The sequence below is a fragment of the Salmo salar genome, chromosome 15 (assembly GCF_965601325.2).
Source record: "Salmo salar chromosome 15, fSalSal1, whole genome shotgun sequence".
Classification (NCBI taxonomy): domain Eukaryota; kingdom Metazoa; phylum Chordata; class Actinopteri; order Salmoniformes; family Salmonidae; genus Salmo; species Salmo salar.
Genome location: NC_138305.1, coordinates 66,684,055 through 66,704,152, shown reverse-complemented (window position 1 = coordinate 66,704,152; position 20,098 = coordinate 66,684,055). Strand labels below are relative to the sequence as shown.

The 20,098-nt window shown below is 43.0% G+C and overlaps 1 protein-coding gene across 2 annotated transcripts; it reads left to right on the top strand.

Moving 5' to 3' along the window:
• The first annotated feature begins 11,475 nt into the window (after window positions 1–11,475).
• LOC106571853 (large ribosomal subunit protein eL32) lies at window positions 11,476–19,778 on the top strand. Of its 2 annotated transcripts, none has more exons than XM_014145349.3 (4): window positions 11,476–11,595; window positions 13,751–13,857; window positions 14,066–14,247; window positions 19,609–19,778. In XM_014145349.3, exons 2-4 carry the CDS (start codon window positions 13,762–13,764, stop codon window positions 19,736–19,738), a joined length of 408 nt encoding a protein of 135 aa, XP_014000824.1. In that variant the 5' UTR covers window positions 11,476–11,595; window positions 13,751–13,761; the 3' UTR covers window positions 19,739–19,778. The 2 variants fall into 2 exon arrangements, with proteins under 2 accessions (XP_014000824.1, XP_014000825.1); XM_014145350.3 differs by having other exon boundaries at window positions 11,528–11,591.
• The last annotated feature ends 320 nt before the right edge of the window (window positions 19,779–20,098 follow it).

The following is a 20,098-nucleotide window of genomic DNA, read 5'->3' as shown; positions in this document are numbered from 1 at the left end:
TCGGAGTCAGTAGAATGGCCTCTTTAGTGTCCTAAGTTTTCGTTTATGTGATCTTAATTGCCTACAGTCTGTAAGCTGTTAGTGTCTTAACGATCGTTCCACAGGTGCATGTTCATTAATTGTTTATGGGTCATTGAACAAGCATGGGAAACAGTGTTTAAACCTTTTACAATGAAGATCTGTGAAGTTATTTGGATTTTTACGAATTATCCCTGAAAAAGGGACGTTTCTTTTTTTGCTGAGTTTATAAATCTTCGAACACACCGACAGCTTCATTGCATTTTGGTACACCAGAATTACATTAATTTCTAATGAAACGTTGCATATTGCATTGTAGAGGCAGTTGCAGTGCGTTCGGTGTGGTGCATACATTGGATTGTTGGATTTTTTTTAAGCTTCAAACACACCGACACCGTCATTGCACAAAATAGTACGCAGCATCATCTGGATATGTATGCAACAAAATGCATCAAACTCAATGCTGCAAGACAAATGCAGTGCTTCATTGGAAATGAATATAATTCTGGTGTACCAAAATGCAATGATGCTGTCAGTGTGTTCGAAGCGTAACTGACATACATAATGCAATTTTTGCTGGTTAATCCCTTATCAAAATAAAAACGAATACGCTGATCCAACATAGGCTCTGCCGCTTTGCGCTTCGAACACAACAGCATCATTGCATTCTGGTACACCAGAATTACATTCATTTCAAATCAAATTTTATTAGTCACATGTGCCGAATACAACAGGTGTAGACCTTACAGTGAAAGACATACTTACAAGCCCCTAACCAACAATGCAGTTTAAAAAAATACAAGTAACAAATAAAAGTAACAAATGGTTAAAGAGCAGCAGTAAAATAACAATAGTGAGACTATATACAGGGGGTACAGGTACAGAGTCAATGTGCGGGGACACCGGTTAGTCGAGGTAATTGAGGTAATATGTACATGTAGGTAAAGACATAAAAGGGACTATGCATAAATAATAACAAAGAGTAGCAGCAGCAGAAAGGGGGGGGGGGGGGGGGGCAATGCAAATAGTCTGGGTAGCCATTTGATTAGGATGTTCAGGAGTCTTATGGCTTGGGGGTAGAAGCTGTTTAGAAGCCTCTTGGACCTAGAATTGGCGCTCCAGTATCACTTGCCGTGCGGTAGCAGAGAGAACAGTCTATGACTAGAGTGGCTGGAGTCTTTGAAACATTTTTGGGCCTTCCTCTGACACCGCCTGGTATAGAGGACCTGGATGGCAGGAAGCTTGGCCCCAGTGATGTACTGGGCCATACGCACTACCCTCTGTAGTGCCTTGCGGTCGGAGGCCGAGCAGTTGCAGGCAGTGATGCAATCAGTCAGGATGCTCTCGATGGTGCAGCTGTAGAACCTTTTGAGGATCTGCGGACCCATGCCAAATATTTTCAGTCTCCTGCGGGGGAATAGGTTTTGTTGTGCCCTCTTCACGACTTCTTGGTGTGCTTGGACAAGAGGTCGACCGACTATGATTTTTCAACGCCGATACCGATTATTGGAGGACCAAAAAAAGCCGATACCGATTAATCGGCCGGATTTTATTTTTTTTATTTTTTTATAATGACAATTACAACAATACTGAATGAACACTTATTTTAACTTAATATAATACATCAATAAAATCAATTTAGCCTCAAATAAATAATGAAACATGCTCAATTTGGTTTAAATAATTCAAAACAAAGTGTTGGAAAGTAAAAGTGCAATATGTGCCATGTAAGAAAGCTCATGATTAAGTGCCTTGCTCAGAACATGGGAACATATGAAAGCTAGTGGTTCCTTTTAACATGAGTCTTCAATATTCCCAGGTAAGAAGTTTTAGGTTGTAGATATTATATTATTATAGGAATTATAGGACTATTTCTCTCTATACGATTTGTATTTCATATACCTTTTGACTATTGGATGTTCTTATAGGCACTTTAGTATTGCCAGTGTAACAGTATAGCTTCCGTCCCTCTCCTCGCTCCTACCCGGGCTCAAACCAGGAACACATCGACAACAGCCACCCTCGAAGCAGCGTTACCCATGCAGAGGAAGGGAAAAAAACTACTCCAAGTCTCAGAGCGAGTGACGTTTGAAACGCTATTAGCGTGGACCCGGCTAACTAGCTAGCCATTTCACATCGGTTACACCAGCCTAATCTTGGGAGTTGAAAGGCTTGAAGGGGTGGGTATAATTTGTTGAACGTTCCAACAGGAATCTGTTCCAAAAAACGTAAAGTAAAAGGTTGCCAACCAACAACGCATACAAAGTAGCAACGCATTCAAACCGAGCTAACTAGCTGCCGAATAGGCATCAACTCACCACGTAGCTTATTCTTATTGTTTGGCCATAGGCAAACAGACGTGAGGACAGACATTTTTCGGGAATAAACGTGATGAGTGAAAAACGCAATGAAATAGACCACTCCCTACCCGGTATCTTATTCTGCCGCTATACAACTTTGTATGCGTTGTTTTTTGGAAACCTTGTTATTTACGAAGTTTTTGGAATAGATTCCTGTTGGAACGTTCCACAAATTATACCCACCCAGGTTGAAGTCATAAACAGTGCAATGCTTGAAGCACAGCGAAGTGCTGTTTGAATGAATGCTTACGAGCCTGCTGCTGCCTACCACCGCTCAGTCAGACTGCTCTATCAAATCATAGACTTAAATATAATATAATGAACACACAGAAATACGAGCCTTGGGTCATTAATATGGTTGAATCTGGAAACTATCATCTCGAAAACAAACGTTTTTTTCTTTCAGTGACATACGGAACCGTTCCGTATTTTGTCTAACTGGTGACTAAGTCTAAATATTCCTGTTAGGCATTGATGTTTATGGTTAGGTACATTGGTGCAACGACAGTACTTTTTTCGCAAATGCACTTGTTAAATCAACACCCGTTTGTCGAAGTAGGCTGTGATTCAATGAAAATTAACAGGCACCGCATCGATCATATGCAACGCAGGACACGTTAGATAAACTAGTAATATCATCAACCATGTGTAGTTAACTAGTGATTATGTTAAGATTGATTGTTTTTTATAAGTCTAATGCTAGCTAGCAACTTACCTTTGCTTCTTGCTGCCCTCGCGTTACTGGTAGTCAGCCTGTTGATCCTTGTGGAGTGCAATGTAAGGCAGGTGGTTAGAGCATTGGACAGGTAACCGAAGGTTGCAAAAACGAATCCCCCCTGAACAAGGCAGTTAAGCCCCGTTTCTAGGCCGTCATTGTAAATAAGAATGTGTTCTTAATCTGACTTGCCTAGTTAAATAAAGGTGTAAAAAAAAATACCGATTACCGATTGTTATGAAAACTTGAAATCGGCCCTAATTAATCGGCCATTCCGATTAATCGGTCGACCTCTAGCTTGGACCATGTTAGTTTGTTGGTGATGTGGATACCAAGGAACTTGAAGCTCAACCTGCTCCACTACAGCCCCGTCGATGAGAATGAGGGCGTGCTTTGAGGGCACTATGGTGTTGAATGCTGAGCTGTAGTCAATGATTAGCATTCTCACATAGGTGTTCCTTTTTGTCCAGGTGGGAAAGGGCAGTGTGGAGTGCAATAGAGATTGCATCATCTGTGGATCTGTTAGGGTGGTATGCAAATTGGAGTGGGTCTGGGGTTTCTGGGATAATGGTGTTGATGTGAGCCATGAAAAGCCTTTCAAAGCACTTCATGGCTACAGACGTGAGTGCTACGGGTCGGTAGTCATTTAGGCAGGTTACCTTAGTGTTCTTGGGCACAGGCACTATGGTGGTCTGCTTAAAACATGTTGGTATTACAGACTCGGACAGGGAGAGGTTGAAAATGTCAGTGAAGACACTTTCCAGTTGGTCAGTGCATGCTTGGAGTACACATCCTGGTAATACGTCTGACCCTGCGTCCTTGTGAATGTTGACCTGTTTAAAGGTCTTACTCACATGCGTAGAGCGTGATCACACAGTCATCCGGAACAGCTAATGCTCTCATACATGTTTCAATGTTATTTGCCTCGAGGCGAGCATAGAAGTAAGTAGTTTAGCTCGACTAGTAGGCTCGTGTCACTGGGCAGCTCTCGGCTGTGCTTCCCTTTGTAGTCTAATGGTTTGCAAACCCTGCCACATCCGACGAGCGTCGTAAACGGTGTAGTACGATTCGATCTTAGTCCAGTATTGACACTTTTGCTGTTTGATGGTTCGTCTGAGGGCATAGCGAGATTTCATATAATCTTCCGGGTTAGACTCCCGCTCCTTGAAAGCGGCAGCTCTAGCCTTTAGCTCAGTGTGGATGTTGCCTGGTGTCCTTGGCTTCTGCTTGGGGTATGTACGGTCACTGTGGGGATGACATCATCGATGCACTTATTGATGAATCCAATGACTGATGTGATTTACTCCTCAATGCTATAGGAAAAATCCTGGAACATATTCCAGTCTGTGCGAGCAAAACAGTCCTGTTGCTTAGCATCTGCTTCATCGGACCACTTTTTTATTGACCGAGTCACTGGTGCTTACTGCTTTAATTTTTGCTTGTAAGCAGGAATCAGGGGGATATAATTATGGTCAGATTTGCCAAATGGAGGGCGAGGGATAGCTTTGTACCCGTCTCTGTGTGTGAAGTAAAGGTGGTCTAGAGTTTTTTCCCCTCTGGTTGCACATTTAACATGCTGGTCGAAATTTGGTAAAACGGATTTAAGTTTCCCTGCATTAAAGTCCTTGGCCACTAGGAGCGTTGCCTATGGATGAGCGTTTTCCTGTTTGCTTATGGCGGAATACAGCTCATTGAGTGCTGTCTTAGTGCCAGCATCAGTCTGTGGTGGTATGTAGACAGCTACGAAAAATACAGATGAAAACTCTCTAGGTAGATAGTGTGGTCTTATCATGAGATACTCTACCTCAGGCGAGCAAAACCTCGAGACTTACTTAGATATCGCTTACATATATGCATAGTCCGCCACCCCTTGTCTTACCAGACGCCGCTGTTCTATCCTGCCGATACAGCGTATAACCAGCCAGCTGTATGTTGATTATTTCGTCGTTCAGCCACGACTTTTTAATGTCCCGTTGGTAGTTTAATCTTCCTTGTAGGTCGTTGATTTTATTTTCCAATGATTGCACATTAGCTAGAAGAACGGAAGTCAGGGGGATTTTATTTAATCAACTACGAATTCTCAGAAGGCAGCCCAAACTCCGTCCTCTTTTTCTCCGTCTTCTCTTCACGCAAATTACTGGGATTTGGGTCTGTTCCCGGGAAAGCAGTATGACGTTAACGTCAGGCTCGTTAAAGGAAAAAAAAGCTTCTGCCAGTTTGTGGTGTGCAATCGCTGTTCTGATGTCCAGAAGTTATTTTCGGTCATAAGAGACAGTAGCAGCAACATTATGTACAAAATAAGTTAAACAACTCCAAAAAGCGAACATAAAAACACAATCGGTTAGGAGCACGTAAAACGTGAAGTTTATGGGAAAAGTGAACTCTTGCCTTTTGGCTGATCCATTTGTGGTTTCACGGTGGGTGAAAAAAGAGTTGGGTCATGTGGAATCGGTGAAGGTAACCAGAAGTGGTCTTGTGATAATTGTTTGTGTTTCTGTTGGGCAGAGGAAGAATGCGCTCAAAGTAAAACGAATGGGGGCAAGAAAAGTGAGTAGTTTCGTTCTCAAGAAAAGGGCACCAATGAAAGGAGTGATAACTGGGGTAGCAGTAGATATAAAAGTTGACCCGTTGAGGGCAAAGATTCCTGGTGTATGTGATGCTCGTCGTTTGATGCGACGCAGACAGGGTGGCGAGAGTGGAGAAACAGAAGAGTCATTGTCTGTTCTTTTGAGTTTTGAAGTTGAGTGTTTGCCTGACAAAGTGAAGTTAGGATATATGTTATCCTGTACGAGCTTATGTGCCAAATACATTACGATGTTATAGGTGTCCAGCTTATGGGCATGTGGCAGCAGTGTGTAGGAGGGAGGGTCCAAGGTGTGAGAAATGTGCAGAAGGGCATGAGGCAAAGGAATATGTGGTATTAGGGAAAGTAGTGGAATGTGTTAATTGTAGGGGTGCCCATGGAGCTGGGGATCAGAAATGTCCCATGCAAGAGAGGCAGGTTGAGGTTTCCAGGGTTAGAGTAGTGCAGAAGTTGTCATATGCTTAGGCAGTGAAGAAAGTAGAGGAAGATGGGTTAAGGGGTAGGAGTGGTGAGGGTATTAGAGATATACCAGTACAATCCAAGATGGCATAGCAGTCAGACGTCCTTTGTCCTCATCTTGTCGTGTCCCGTGTGTATGTATATATATGCATGTGTGTGTGTGTGTGTGTGTGTGTGTGTATCTATATATATATATATATACATACATACATACATACATACATACATACACGCACACACACACACACACACACACACACACACACACACACACACACACACCACACACACACACACACACACACACACACACACACATCTTTTTATATATTTTTTTCTAAAAACTCAACTTCAAAACACTCTCCTGTAACCCACCTCACCAATTAAAAAAAAAATATATATTTACCTCAAATCTGAAATCCACAACAGAAGCTAGCCAGAAGTTAGCCAGTTCACTAGCTAACGTTAGAATTCAGCTAACCACGGTTGGCGGTCATCAGCTATCCCTTAGCTCGAAAAGCTATTGCCAGTTTTGTACAACGCAACTCAGACCAGAGCATACTGGACCTATTTTCTCTCCATATCTCCAGATTTCTACCGCAAGCTCTGGACATTTACACCTGGATCTTGCAGCTAGCTAGCTGCTATCCGAGTGACTATTGGCTAATGTCAGTCCCGGAGCTAACATCAATTATTCCGGAGCTAGCCAGCTGAAGAGTTCCATCAGCCACTCCTGGGCTACAATCGCCTATCCGGACCCGTTTTACTGCCGATGCGGAGCCCCATCGGGCCTTCACGACTGGACTACTGATGTTATCTGCCCGAGGGAGTTATCCAATTGGCCCCTCCGTCGCGACACAACCTGAACGCCCATCTGCGGCCAGCTAATCATTAGCTGTCTTATCGGCTGCTATCTGAATAGGTCTATGGGCCAATTTTCTTGGGCCACTATAACTATTTTGCCAGTTGGATTGGTCCCCTCTACCACACGGAACCCCACTAATCTACCGACGGAAATGCACAAGGTGGCTAATAACAGACCATCTTCTGACAACTTGCTACCCATGGCCCGGCTAGCTGTCTGAATAGCCGTGACCGCAACCGACCTCACTACTCACTGGACCCCTTTGATCACTTGGCTAAGCATGCCTCTCCTTAATGTCAATATGCCTTGTCCATTGCTGTTCTGGTTGGTGTTTATTGGCTTATTTCACTGTAGAGCCTCGAGCCCTACTCATTATACCTTATCCAACCTCTCAGTTCCACCACCCACACATGCGATGACATTACCTGGTTTCAATGATTTTTCTAGAGACAATATCTCTCATCATCACTCAATGCCTAGGTTTACTTCCACTGTATTCACATCCTACCATACCTTTGTCTGTACATTATACCTTGAAGCTATTTTATCGCCCCCAGAAACCTGCTCCTTTTACTCTCTGTTCCGGACGTCCTAGACGACCAATTCTCATAGCTTTTAGCCATACCCTTATCCTACTCCTCCTCTGTTCCTCTGGCGATGTAGACGTGAATCCAGGCCCTGCAGTGCCTAGCTCCACTCCCATTCCCCAGGTGCTATCATTTGATGACCTCTGTAACCGTAATAGCGTTGGTTTCATGCATTTTAACATTAGAGCCTCCTCCCTAAGTTTGTTTTATTAACTGCTTTAGCACACTCTGCCAACCCAGATGTCCTTGCCATGTCTGAATCCTGGCTTAGGAAGACCACCAAAAACTCTGAAATCTCCATCCCTAACTATAACATTTTCCGACAAGATAGAACTGCCAAAAGGGGCAGTGTTGCAATCTACTGCAAAGATGGCCTGCAGAGTTCTGTCTTACTATCCAGGTCTGTACCCAAACAATTCGAGCTTCTACTTCTACCTTTCCAGAAACAAGTCTCTCACCGTTACCGCTTGCTATAGACCACCCTCTGCCCCCAGCTGTGCCCTGGACACCATTGCCTGCATCTGTAATGGGTCAGCAGTCAACCGACCTCCACTCATCACTGTCAAACGCTCCCTGAAACACTTCAGCGAGCAGGCCTTCCTAATCGACCTGGTACGGGTATCCTGGAAGGATATTAACCTCATCCCTTCAGTAGAGGATGCCTGGTTATTTAAAAAAAAAAAGCCTTCCTCAACATCTTAAATAAACATGCCCCATTCCAAAAATTTAGAACCAGGAACGGATATAGCCCTTGGTTCTCTCCAGACCTGACTGCCCTTAACCAACACAAAAACATCCTGTGGCGTTCTGCATTAGCATCGAACAGCTCCCGTGATATGCAACTTTTCAGGGAAGTTAGAAACCAATATACACAGGCAGTTAGAAAAGCTAAGGCTAGCTTTTTCAAGCAGAAATTGGCTTCCTGCAACACAAACTCAAAAAAGTTCTGGGACACTGTAAAGTCCTTGGAGAATAAGAGCACCTCCTCCCAGCTGCCCACTGCACTGAGGATAGGAAACTCTGTCACCACTGATAAATCCACTATAATTGAGAATTTCAAGAAGCATTTTTCTACGGCTGGCCATGCTTTCCATCTGGCTACCCCTACGCCGGTCATCAGCACTGCACCCCCCACAGCAACTCGCCCAAGCCTTCCCCATTTCTCCTTCTCCCAAATCCAGTCAGCTGATGTTCTGAAAGAGCTGCAAAATCTGGACCCCTACAAATCAGCCGGGCTAGACAATCTGGACCCTTTCTTTCTAAAATGATCTGCCGAAATTGTTGCAACCCCTATTACTAGCCTGTTCAACCTCTCTTTCGTGTATTCTGAGATTCCCAAAGATTGGAAAGCAGCTGCGGTCATCCCCCTCTTCAAAGGGGGAGACACTCTAGACCCAAACTGCTACAGACCTATATCTATCCTACCCTGCCTCTCTAAAGTCTTCGAAAGCCAAGTCAACAAACAGATTACCGACCATTTCGAATCCCATCGCCCCTTCTCCGCTATGCAATCTGGTTTCAGAGCTGGTCATGGGTGCACCTCAGCCACGCTCAAGGTCCTAAACGATATCTTAAATGCCATCGATAAGAAACAATACTGTGCAGCCGTATTCATTGACCTGGCCAAGGCTTTCGACTCTGCCAATCACCACGTCCTCATCGGCAGACTCAACAGCCTTGGTTTCTCAATTGATTGCCTTGCCTGGTTCACCAACTACTTCTCTGATAGAGTTCAGTGTGTCAAATCGGAGGGCCTGTTGTTCAGGCCTCTGGCAGTCTCTATGGGGTGCCACAGGGTTCAATTCTTGGGCCGACTCTTTTCTCTGTATACATGAATGATGTCGCTCTTGCTGCTGGTGAGTCTCTGATCCACTTCTACGCAGACGACACCATTCTGTATACTTCGGGCCCTACCCTCCAGACGAGCTTCAATGCCATACAACTCTCCTTCCGTGGCCTCCAACTGCTCTTAAATAGATCCAACTGCTCTTAAGTAAATCTAAATGCATGCTCTTCAACCAATCGCTGCCTGCACCTGCCCGCCCGTCTGTCCAGCATCACTACTATGGACGGTTCTGACTTAGAATATGTGGACAACTACAAATACCTAGGTGTCTGGTTAGACTGTAAACTCTCCTTCCAGACTCACATCAAACATCTCCAATCCAAAGTTAAATCTAGAATTGGCTTCCTATTTCGCAACAAAGCATCTTTCACTCATGCTGCCAAACATACCCTCGTAAAACTGACCATCCTACCGATCCTCGACTTCGGCGATGTCATTTACAAAATAGCCTCCAATACCCTACTCAACAAATTGGATGCAGTCTATCACAGTGCCATCCGTTTTATCACCAAAGCCCCATATACTACCCACCACTGCGACCTGTATGCTCTTGTTGGCTGGCCCTCGCTTCATACTTGTCACCAATCCCACTGGCTCCAGGTCATCTACAAGACCCTGCTAGGTAAAGTTCCCCCTTATCTCAGCTCGTTGGTCACCATAGCAGCACCCACCTGTAGCACGCGCTCCAGCAGGTATATCTCTCTGGTCACCCCCAAAGCCAATTCCTCCTTTGGCCGCCTCTCCTTCCAGTTCTCTGCTGCCAATGACTGGAACGAACTACAAAAATCTCTAAAACTGGAAACACTTATCTTCCTCACTAGCTTTAAGCACCAGCTGTCAGAGCAGCTCACAGATTACTGCACTTGTACATAGCCCATCTATAATTTAGCCCAAGCAACTACCTCTTCTCCTACTGTATTTATTTATTTTGCTCCTTTGCACCCCATTATTTATATTTCTACGTTGCACTTTCTTCGACTGCTAATATATCAATCCAGTGTTTTACTTGCTATATTTTATGTACTTCGCCACCATGGCCTTTTTTGCCTTTACCTCCCTTATTTCACCTCATTTGCTCACTTTGTATATAGACTTATTTTTCTACTATATTATTGACTGTATGTTTGTTTTACTTCATGTGTAACTCTGTGTTGTTGTATGTGTCAAACTGCTTGCTTTTTCTTGGCCAGGTCGCAATTGTAAATGAGAACTTGTTCTCAACTTGCCTACCTGGTTAAATAAAGGTGAAATAAAATAAATTTAAAAAACAGAGGAATAGGCCAAAAAGTAAAAAAAGTTTCAGCAAGATTGGATTTTTGGCATTTATAGCAATGGTTATTAATTGTACTGCAGGGATGGATCAGAACTTTCAGAAAATTGAGGTTGTGGTGGCAGCGGCAGAGAGGTATTTGGGTGTGCGAGACATGACATCCGAAGAGTTACAGGGTGTGTTAAGTGATGATATCCCATTCTTTAAGGATGATGGCATGGATTAAATACATTTAATTAGTGGAATAGTGCGGTGTTCATTTTATTGTATATCATTTTGAAATTTGTGAGCGTAGTGTTAGATGGTAGGGTAGTTATTGAGTACGTTTGTTTGTTTTTCAAGCTAAGTATAAGGAAGTTGTACTCCAGTCTAGTAGGTGGCGGTAATGCAACAAATTGGATGCCAACCGTTAAACCTTATAGAAGAAGAAGCACGTCAAGCGTCAGCCATCTTCTCAGGTGCATCATTAATTTCTAATGAAAGCAGTGTTTGCCTTGCAGCATGGTGTTGCAGAGGCAGTTGTAATGCATACGTTGGATTTATCGAATGTATGCATTGAACTTTTGTTGCATACATATCCAAATGATGATGATGCTTACTATTTTGCGCAAAAACGCTGTCGGTGTGTTCGAAGCTGTCAATATATCATCAATACGTCCACTCCTATTTATAGAGTTTATCTCGTGATCTCACAAAAAACTTTTGTTGCCATTAGCTCACAATGAGTCATTTTGAGGGAGATGTCCTCAATTTGGGATAAGTAGTGCCTAGACGAGCCACTCTACTTCCAGTTCTCTCATTTAATACACTACCCATATCACCTTGCGGTCCTTAACGGAAGTCCTTTCCTTTCCGCCGTTGCTGACTCCCTACCTAAAATTACACAGGCGGGTGAGTTTATCAAAATCTATGTCCATCTACTGGTTTAGTAGACAAAATAAGTAATGTTGACATAAATAATCACCGACGCAAATTCAACATTCAGAAGTTATCGAATAGTATAGACACTGCACATTTTTAAATGCCGTTGTTTCGAACGGCTTGCATTCCAAGTGGCTAGCTAGCCTTCCTAATATTATAACTGGCTAGTGACTAGCTATGTCTCTACAATGTGACCGACACGTGTTCGTTCTAGAAACCACGCTTTAATTTAGCATGGTTTTTATGACTAAGGTTTTAGGATCACCCTGGAATTCATATTGTTAGCTACTCTGACAATTACCAGTCTAACAACGTAGCCAGCTAGCTGAAACTTACTCATGCCCTCAAACAATGTTGATTGTTGTAGCTAGAACATAACTTGCTACTTCATTGCGATTGACTGTTCCCAATTGTAAAGGTAGCGTCGAGGTGTCTGTTGACTGAAGTTAACCGTCAGCTACCTGTAGTTTGTTATTGGGATAATCTTAATGACCCTCTTACATCTAGATGTTCCGCAGCGGAACACCTGCTCCAATTTCCAATGATAGGCGTGGCGCGAATTACAAATTCCTTAAACATTTTCAAGTTTTCAAACATATGACTATTTTACACCATTTTAAAGACGAGACTCTCCTTTATCTAACCAGACTGTCCGATTTCAAAAAGGCTTTACAGCGAAAGCAAAACATTAGATTATGTCAGCAGAGTACCCAGCCAGAAATAATCAGACACCCATTTTTCAAGCTAGCATATAATGTCACACAAAAAAACAAAACCACAGTTAAATGCAGCACTAACCTTTGATGATCTTCATCAGATGACACTCCTAGGACATTGTTATACAATACATGCATGTTTTGTTCAATTAAGTTCATATTTATATCATATTTATATAAAAAACTTTTTACATTAGCATGTGACGTTCAGAACTAGCATTCCCACCGAACACTACCGGTGAATTTACTAAATTACTCACGATAAACGTTCACAAATAACATAACAATTATTTTAAGAATTAAAGATACAGAACTCCTTTATGCAATCGCTATGTCCGATTTTAAAATAGCTTTTCGGTGAAAGCACATTTTGCAATATTCTGAGTACATAGCCTGGCCATCATGGCTAGCTATTTTGACACCCACCAAGTTTAGCCCTCACCAAACTCCGATTTACTATAATAAAAATTGGATTACCTTTGCTGTTCTTCGTCAGAATGCACTCCCGGGACTTCTACTTCAATAACAAATGTTGGTTTGGTTCCAAATAATCCATAGTTATATCCAAATAGCGGCGTTTTGTTGTGCGTTCAAGACACTATCCGAAGGGTTACGCGCCCGACGCGTTTCGTGACAAAACATTTCAAAATATTCCATTACCGTACTTCGAAGCATGTCAAACGCTGTTTAAAATCAATTTTTATGTGATTTTTCTCATAAAAAAGCGGTAATATTCCGACCGGGAGTGGTTGTTTTCGTTCAAAGACGAAAGAATAAAAACATGGTGTCGCCTCGTGCACGCGCCTCCAGTCTCATTGTTCTCTGATCGACCACTATCCAAATGCGCTACTGTTTTTCAGCCAGGGGCTCCAAAGGCATCATTCACTGTTTTGCCGCATTCTGAGAGCCTATGGGAGCCGTAGGAAGTGTCACGTTACAGCAGAGATCCTCAGTTTTCAATAAAGAGAGTGTAGAAGGCCAAGAAATGGTCAGAGAGGGCACTTCCTGTAAGGAATCTTCTCAGGTTTTGGCCTGCCAAATGAGTTCTGTTATATTCACAGACACCATTCAAACAGTTTTAGAAACGTTGGAGTGTTTTCTATCCAAAGCTAATAATTATATGCATATTCTCGTTTCTGGGCAGGAGTAATAATCAGATAAAATCGGTTACCTTTTTTATCCGGCCGTGAAAATACTGCCCCCTATCCATAACAGGTTAATGACATGCACCGTGCTAGCTGGCTTGTTTTCTAATGAGAGTTGTTGGCTTTTAGTTACTAGTCATGTAACTGACTAACGTTCCACAACCACTGATTGTGGGTGATTAGATGTGCAATGGTTGTTTTTTTTGCCAGTTGTAATTGTTGGCAGTGTTTCACGTTAACAAATAACATTTTACCCCATTACAGGTCAGGTCACCATGGCAGCTCTCCGACCTCTTACCAAGCCGAAGATTGTCAAGAAGAGGGTTAAGAAGTTCATTCGCCATCAGTCTGACAGATATGTCAAGATCACGGTAAGAGCATTTGCTACACGCATAACTTTAAAGATGATAGATCTTTCTTTATGAATGTGCAGTTGTCATTTGTGGAGCGAGCAATGCTTTTCAGACATTTCACACGCAGAGAGGTAAAAGACATTGATCTCCCTCGAGCAAAGTAGTTGGAAGGAACATTGATCATAACTGCTTTAGTAAGTAACATATTTTTATTTGCCCCCTCCAGAAAAGCTGGCGTAAGCCCAGGGGTATTGACAACAGAGTCCGCAGGCGGTTTAAGGGTCAGATGCTGATGCCCAACATCGGTTATGGTAGCAACAAGAAGACCAAGCACATGCTGCCCTCTGGCTTCAGGAAGTTCCTGGTGCACAACATCAAGGAGCTTGAGGTCCTCATGATGAGCAACAAGTACGTTTTGTTGGGTGCACTGTATTATTCCCCTTGGGTCCATTTGGCTTGTTTACTCAAACAAGTATTATTAGATACGCAATAACATGCTTTAATACAGTTATCCTGGTCTTCTTTCTAAAGGTACTACATACAAAATGGGTAGGACAAGTTGTTTAGGACAAGTTTTTTTGTGTTTTTTTCTTTGACCAGAATTTCCAGCATTATCCACTAGGTTTGCTACAGGTAGAACATCCTATGAAATGTTTTATTGACACAAGCTGTCTCCAATCAATCTGCAGTTGTGTGTGTGTGTTTGGGGGGGATCGCCTAAGCCAGGGGAGGCGTAGCTCTACGAATCTTAATAGCACAAAGCCTATTATTTGACAGGGAATACAATTTGTAGATAAGTAATTCAACACCTCACTTTGCTCAAGTTGGTCCTCTCCAGTGGACTCAGAAGTTGTATCTAAAAATGCGGACCTGTCAACCGGCACGTATTTTGCGGACCCTAGTATGAAAAACTACCCAAAAAATAGGCTTCTAATTGGCACATTGTGGATTTTGACTCAACCGTCAGAGGACTTGGTCGAGGAGGACCACATCTCTAGCTCTCTCTCCCTGTAGTCGTAGTACTATCAAAGATGGTTGATAAATGACGTTTTCTGGCTATTTACTATTGGAAAAAAATTGTCAGTACCTGTCTTTAAGGGGTTGGCTCTCCCATAGACACCAATGCGATAGCAGCTGGGTCTGGTCTACTTAGTTAATTTACTTTAATTGAACCAGAAAAAACAGCTAGTGGGGTGTCTTGCTTCCTTTTCTGTCTCTGGTACAATTTCCCTCCCTTGAGCTGGATGGCAGCTCTCCACTTTGTCAGTTGATGTCACTGATGTGAGGAAAAAGGGTAGGGAAAAATCGAGAACGAACTGTTTGCCAAATATATTTTCCAAAATTGTATGTTTGTCAAGCGAACAACCACTATTTCGTAGTTAACTAAGGCTTCAGTACATCGAAGGTAGTTTGCTACAGCATTTAGTCAACTAAGTGAGAACACTTGTCTGCACATGCTTTGATCTCCTCAACAGTAGTATGCATGCGTGCATTGACAAGCATTGAAACGTAGTTCACTGCGTGGATGGAAACAGACTAGCTGTTCCGATGATACTGTCCTTCACAGAAAGTTACGTTAGGCCTACTAATCTTTAACAGTCTATGTTAAAAATGTCTTCATCTCTCCTCTTGATATAGATGTATGCCAACAGTAGACTTCTAATTATGTGATAATAGTCAGTTTACCAATAACAATGAATGGTAGCCCAGTAGACAAGACTAACTTGATAGATTAGGTTGTGGATGGAGATCTGAAACAAGCTCATATAGGCTTAGTTTAGTTGTTTCATATTCCAAATAGCCTACAGTAAGGTAGACCAGGGTTTCCCAAACTCTGTACTGGGGCCCCCCAGGTTGGGTAGGCCAGGAGGGTGTCAAGTCAACTTCCCCCACAGGAAGTTGGAGCATTTTTGCCCTAGCACTACACAGCTGATTCAAATAACCAAAGCTTGATTATTAGTTGGTTATTTGAATCAGCTGTGCAGTGCTAGGGCAACATTTCTCCAACTTCCTGAGGGGGAAGTTGACTGACACCTTCCGGACCTCCCCCTACCCAACTTTAGGCCTTGATCAGCACCAAATTGTTAGAAAATCCTAGGGCGTGCCCTAATTTTGTTAATTTTAAACGTTTTTCTAGTTAGCTACTTAAGAGCAGCCAATCACCATATACCCATGAACAATCTATAGGCTACCATTCCTACTGAGGCAGTCTTCTGCCAACTTATGTATTAGGCTATAAAAGGTCAGTTTGCGTATGATTTGAGCAATGTGGGTGTCGCACGCGCACATCGTGGGGTCTGCTGCAGGGCTATACAGTGCGACCATTTTACTTGTGTATGCGGTTAAAGACTTTGCTGTGCGACCTGGAATTTTCATTTAGGAGCACCAGTGTGCCTAGAAAAATGAACGATCCACTATGCAATAATCGCTCCGCAATTTCCTGGTTACTAAAAATCGAATAGTTCGCCTAATTTCAGTTTGACAAAACATGCAAGTATAGTGTAGAGAATCATTTAACCATCTAAACTGCTGTTTGAAGTTGGTGTGCAAAAGTAAAAGCCGCAAAAATAAAACTTACTCGCGGGAAGCATAAAAATAGCGCACATAGAACAGATATACTGCTTCTTAGGCTTGCTTCCAATGAGAAAGAAATGTGAGTTTAAGATATGTCCATGTGAATTTTGTCCGGTCGCCCAAAAATAGATATTTCAGCTTTAAGGATTCTAGCTTTATAAAATGTTCATTGTGCTCAATTTATTTCTGTGCGCCTTCATCTTTCAACTTGGGGGCACACATGCTCCATGTAAAAATAGTCAGCGTGGAAACCTGCATGGGCCAGGGGTGCGGCCGCCGCACTGAAGTGATACTCCCCAGAAAATGTCAAGGTTGGCAGGTCGGAAAATGGGTCAATTAGGGGCAGTTTAAGGGGAGCGTCAATAAATCCAATCATGAAAGTGTGCTGCAGCGAACTCTGAGTGTTCCCCCAACCGGCAGTCGAACCCGGGCCCAGCAAATGTCAAGCCAACACCTTAACCGTTACGCCTGTCCCCCCACCAAGCATTCACACACAACCAGACATTGATTGGAGACAGCTTGACAAATGTCTGAAATAATGCCAAGAAAAACTAAGCTAGCAAGCTTGGTATTAAAAAAAAAATTACATATGAAAGAAATATGACATTGACGTCATGGAGTGCGTCCAAAAACTCACATGAAGAGTATAAAATATGTACTCTCATCCTATGATTGACACACACAGGCCTTGGCCAAAACATTCATTATAACCTAGATAGAATACCAGAAATTAAAGAGATTGTCTTTGGTTGAAAATCCAAATGTTGTCCATACATAACTTAACCTAATTGATACACAAAATCGTAAAGGTAGTCAGCGATGTGTGAAATAAAAACCAACGTCAAGCCAATTTGAAGCACAAGTATCTGCTGTTTTGATCACATAGCTATCACGGTGTAACAGCGTGAAGCAGACCTGTGCTTATGCTCAGATACTCAGTCGGACTATGTGAGAGAAATATCTGCAGTGCTGCTCGTGGCTAATATAATGCTGAGTCTCACTGTATGCTAAACAGCAGGGTTTCCCAACTGGTGGCCATGGGTGGTTTTATTTGGCCCTCCAAACTTTCTCAGCCAAATGTTTTTATATATTTTTTTTCTATATATTCATTGTAGGACATACATTTACATTTAAGTCATTTAGCAGACGCTCTTATCCAGAGCGACTTACAAATTGGTGCATTCACCTTATAATATCCAGTGGAACAACCACTTTACAATAGTGCATCTAAATCTTTTAAGGGGGGGTTAGAAGGATTACTTTATCCTATCCCAGGTATTCCTTAAAGAGGTGGGGTTTCAGGTGTCTCCGGAAGGTGGTGATTGACTCCGCTGTCCTGGCGTCGTGAGGGAGCTTGTTCCACCATTGGGGTGCCAGAGCAGCGAACAGTTTTGACTGGGCTGAGCGGGAACTGTGCTTCCTCAGAGGTAGGGAGGCGAGCAGGCCAGAGGTGGATGAACGCAGTGCCCTTGTTTGGGTGTAGGGCCTGATCAGAGCCTGAAGGTACGGAGGTGCCATTCCCCTCACAGCTCCATAGGCAAGCACCATGGTCTTGTAGCGGATGCGAGCTTCGACTGGAAGCCAGTGGAGAGAGCGGAGGAGCGGGGTGACGTGAGAGAACTTGGGAAGGTTGAACACCAGACGGGCTGCGGCGTTCTGGATGAGTTGTAGGGGTTTAATGGCACAGGCAGGGAGCCCAGCCAACAACGAGTTGCAGTAATCCAGACGGGAGATGACAAGTGCTTGGATTAGGACCTGCGCCGCTTCCTGTGTGAGGCAGGGTCGTACTCTGCGAATGTTGTAGAGCATGAACCTACAGGATCGGGTCACCGCCTTGATGTTAGTGGAGAACGACAGGGTGTTGTCCAGGGTCACGCCGAGGCTCTTAGCACTCTGGGAGGAGGACACAAGGGAGTTGTCAACCGTGATGGCGAGATCATGGAACGGGCAGTCCTTCCCCGGGAGGAAGAGCAGCTCCGTCTTGCCGAGGTTCAGCTTGAGGTGGTGATCCGTCATCCACACTGATATGTCTGCCACATAAACTGTGGAAATCAGGTCCAAATGATTTTTGGGGGGGGGGGGATTTCATCCCAAGTATTCCCACGCATAATAGAGATTGCTTACTTACGTGTCCCTTTTGAACAATGCAGAGTTTAAGATGAAACATTTTAATTGATCTTATACAAATGTAAACGAGGTTTGAAATTATTGTTTTAGTCAAATATTATTTCTGTTTGGTCTTCTTGCGGTCAATTTGCAGTCTACAAATCATTCTATAAAGTTACTTACCCGGTCAGATATAGTGTAGTGGCAAGAGGAATTTAGTCAAATTGTTTTCCTTTTCCACCAAATGTTGGCATGCATGCTGGTGACGTTACCAAGGCTACTTTCAGTTGCCGATAGAAGTTCTAATGAATAGAGCTGACCTTATAAGTAGCCTAGTTTCAGAACAGCCCGCGATATGCTTTTTGAATGTAAAATGCAAGATGGAAAGGGGGGAAAAACAGCGCTGGTATTATGGGTCATATCTTTTGAACTGTAAGGGCTAGAATCAAGTTGCTTTCTCTGATGAAAAGACCTACTTGGCTACAGAACCTTGCTATGAAATACAGTGGGTAAAGTGGGAGGGTTGTAAGACTACAAATTTAAAGACTGTTCTATACTCGAAGGAGAGAAACATACCTAGACTGTTTTACTATTAAAGCAATGCTGCTTGTGTTACTTAACCAGGCAAAAGGTAGCTAACAAGATGGCTGGTGGTGACTGGTTAGTTACAGGGAAAGGAAGAGAGTCGCCTGCGAGATGTGTATAATCAGAGCAGAGCTGGTCTGCCTGTGCCCACAATCATTACTTGCTCCACCACAGCTCAACAGCTCATGTAGGCTGTGTGCCGGGTGTGGCGCGTCTTTCCCACTGCTGAACAGAACTGTGCTGTGCATCTGTGCTGTTAATATTATTTGTGCTTATCGCTCTCAATCTTTTCAAAAACTCTTGTCCACTCCATTTAGTAGTCAGATTTTGGCCACAGAGATAATTTCGTCTCGTTTTAGTCAACTGAAATGAATAATTCATTTTTTTCTGGGTCTATTTGGTCATTTAAAGTCTCGTAAATTGCCACTGAAAAAATAGGCATTTGACAAATGAATTAGTAACTATTTTTGTTGACAGTTTATCCTGCTCTCACCTTTTCCGTAGGACCCATGCTGCTGAGATTGCCCACAACGTGTCTTCCAAGAACAGGAAGCTGATTGTGGAGAGAGCAGCCCAGCTGGCCATAAAGATCACCAACCCCAATGCCAGACTCCGCAGCGAGGAGAACGAGTGATCCAGCCATTATTTCCCAATAAAACAGATGTTTAAATGTGTATGTTCTCCTGACAATTAATTTTTTCTGGTCTAAGACTTTGCTATAGCGAGACTGTTCAAATTCTCTACCCTTTTCCCTATATTCCTGACACCAATCCTCCCTTTAAAGTGGAGAGTACACATGTGGGCGAAGGGTTGAGAATTGGTCTGGTTTAGCATGACTGGTTTAGATGGTTCTGAGATTTCTTTGAGAACCATTGAAAGTGTGAAGTTCCGAGTGCACCTTCGTGAGAAGGGTTATGAAATACACTGCTCAAAAAAATAAAGGGAACACTAAAATAACATCCTAGATCTGAATGAAAGAATCTTATTAAATACT

Bases quoted from the DNA above. Each gene is read 5' to 3' on its own strand.
- LOC106571853 (XM_014145349.3), top strand. From the start codon at position 13,762: ATGGCAGCTCTCCGACCTCTTACCAAGCCGAAGATTGTCAAGAAGAGG. The intron at 13,858-14,065 runs GTAAGAGCATTT...TGCCCCCTCCAG, and splicing joins ACAGATATGTCAAGATCACG to AAAAGCTGGCGTAAGCCCAG. The intron at 14,248-19,608 runs GTACGTTTTGTT...CCTTTTCCGTAG, and splicing joins GTCCTCATGATGAGCAACAA to GACCCATGCTGCTGAGATTG.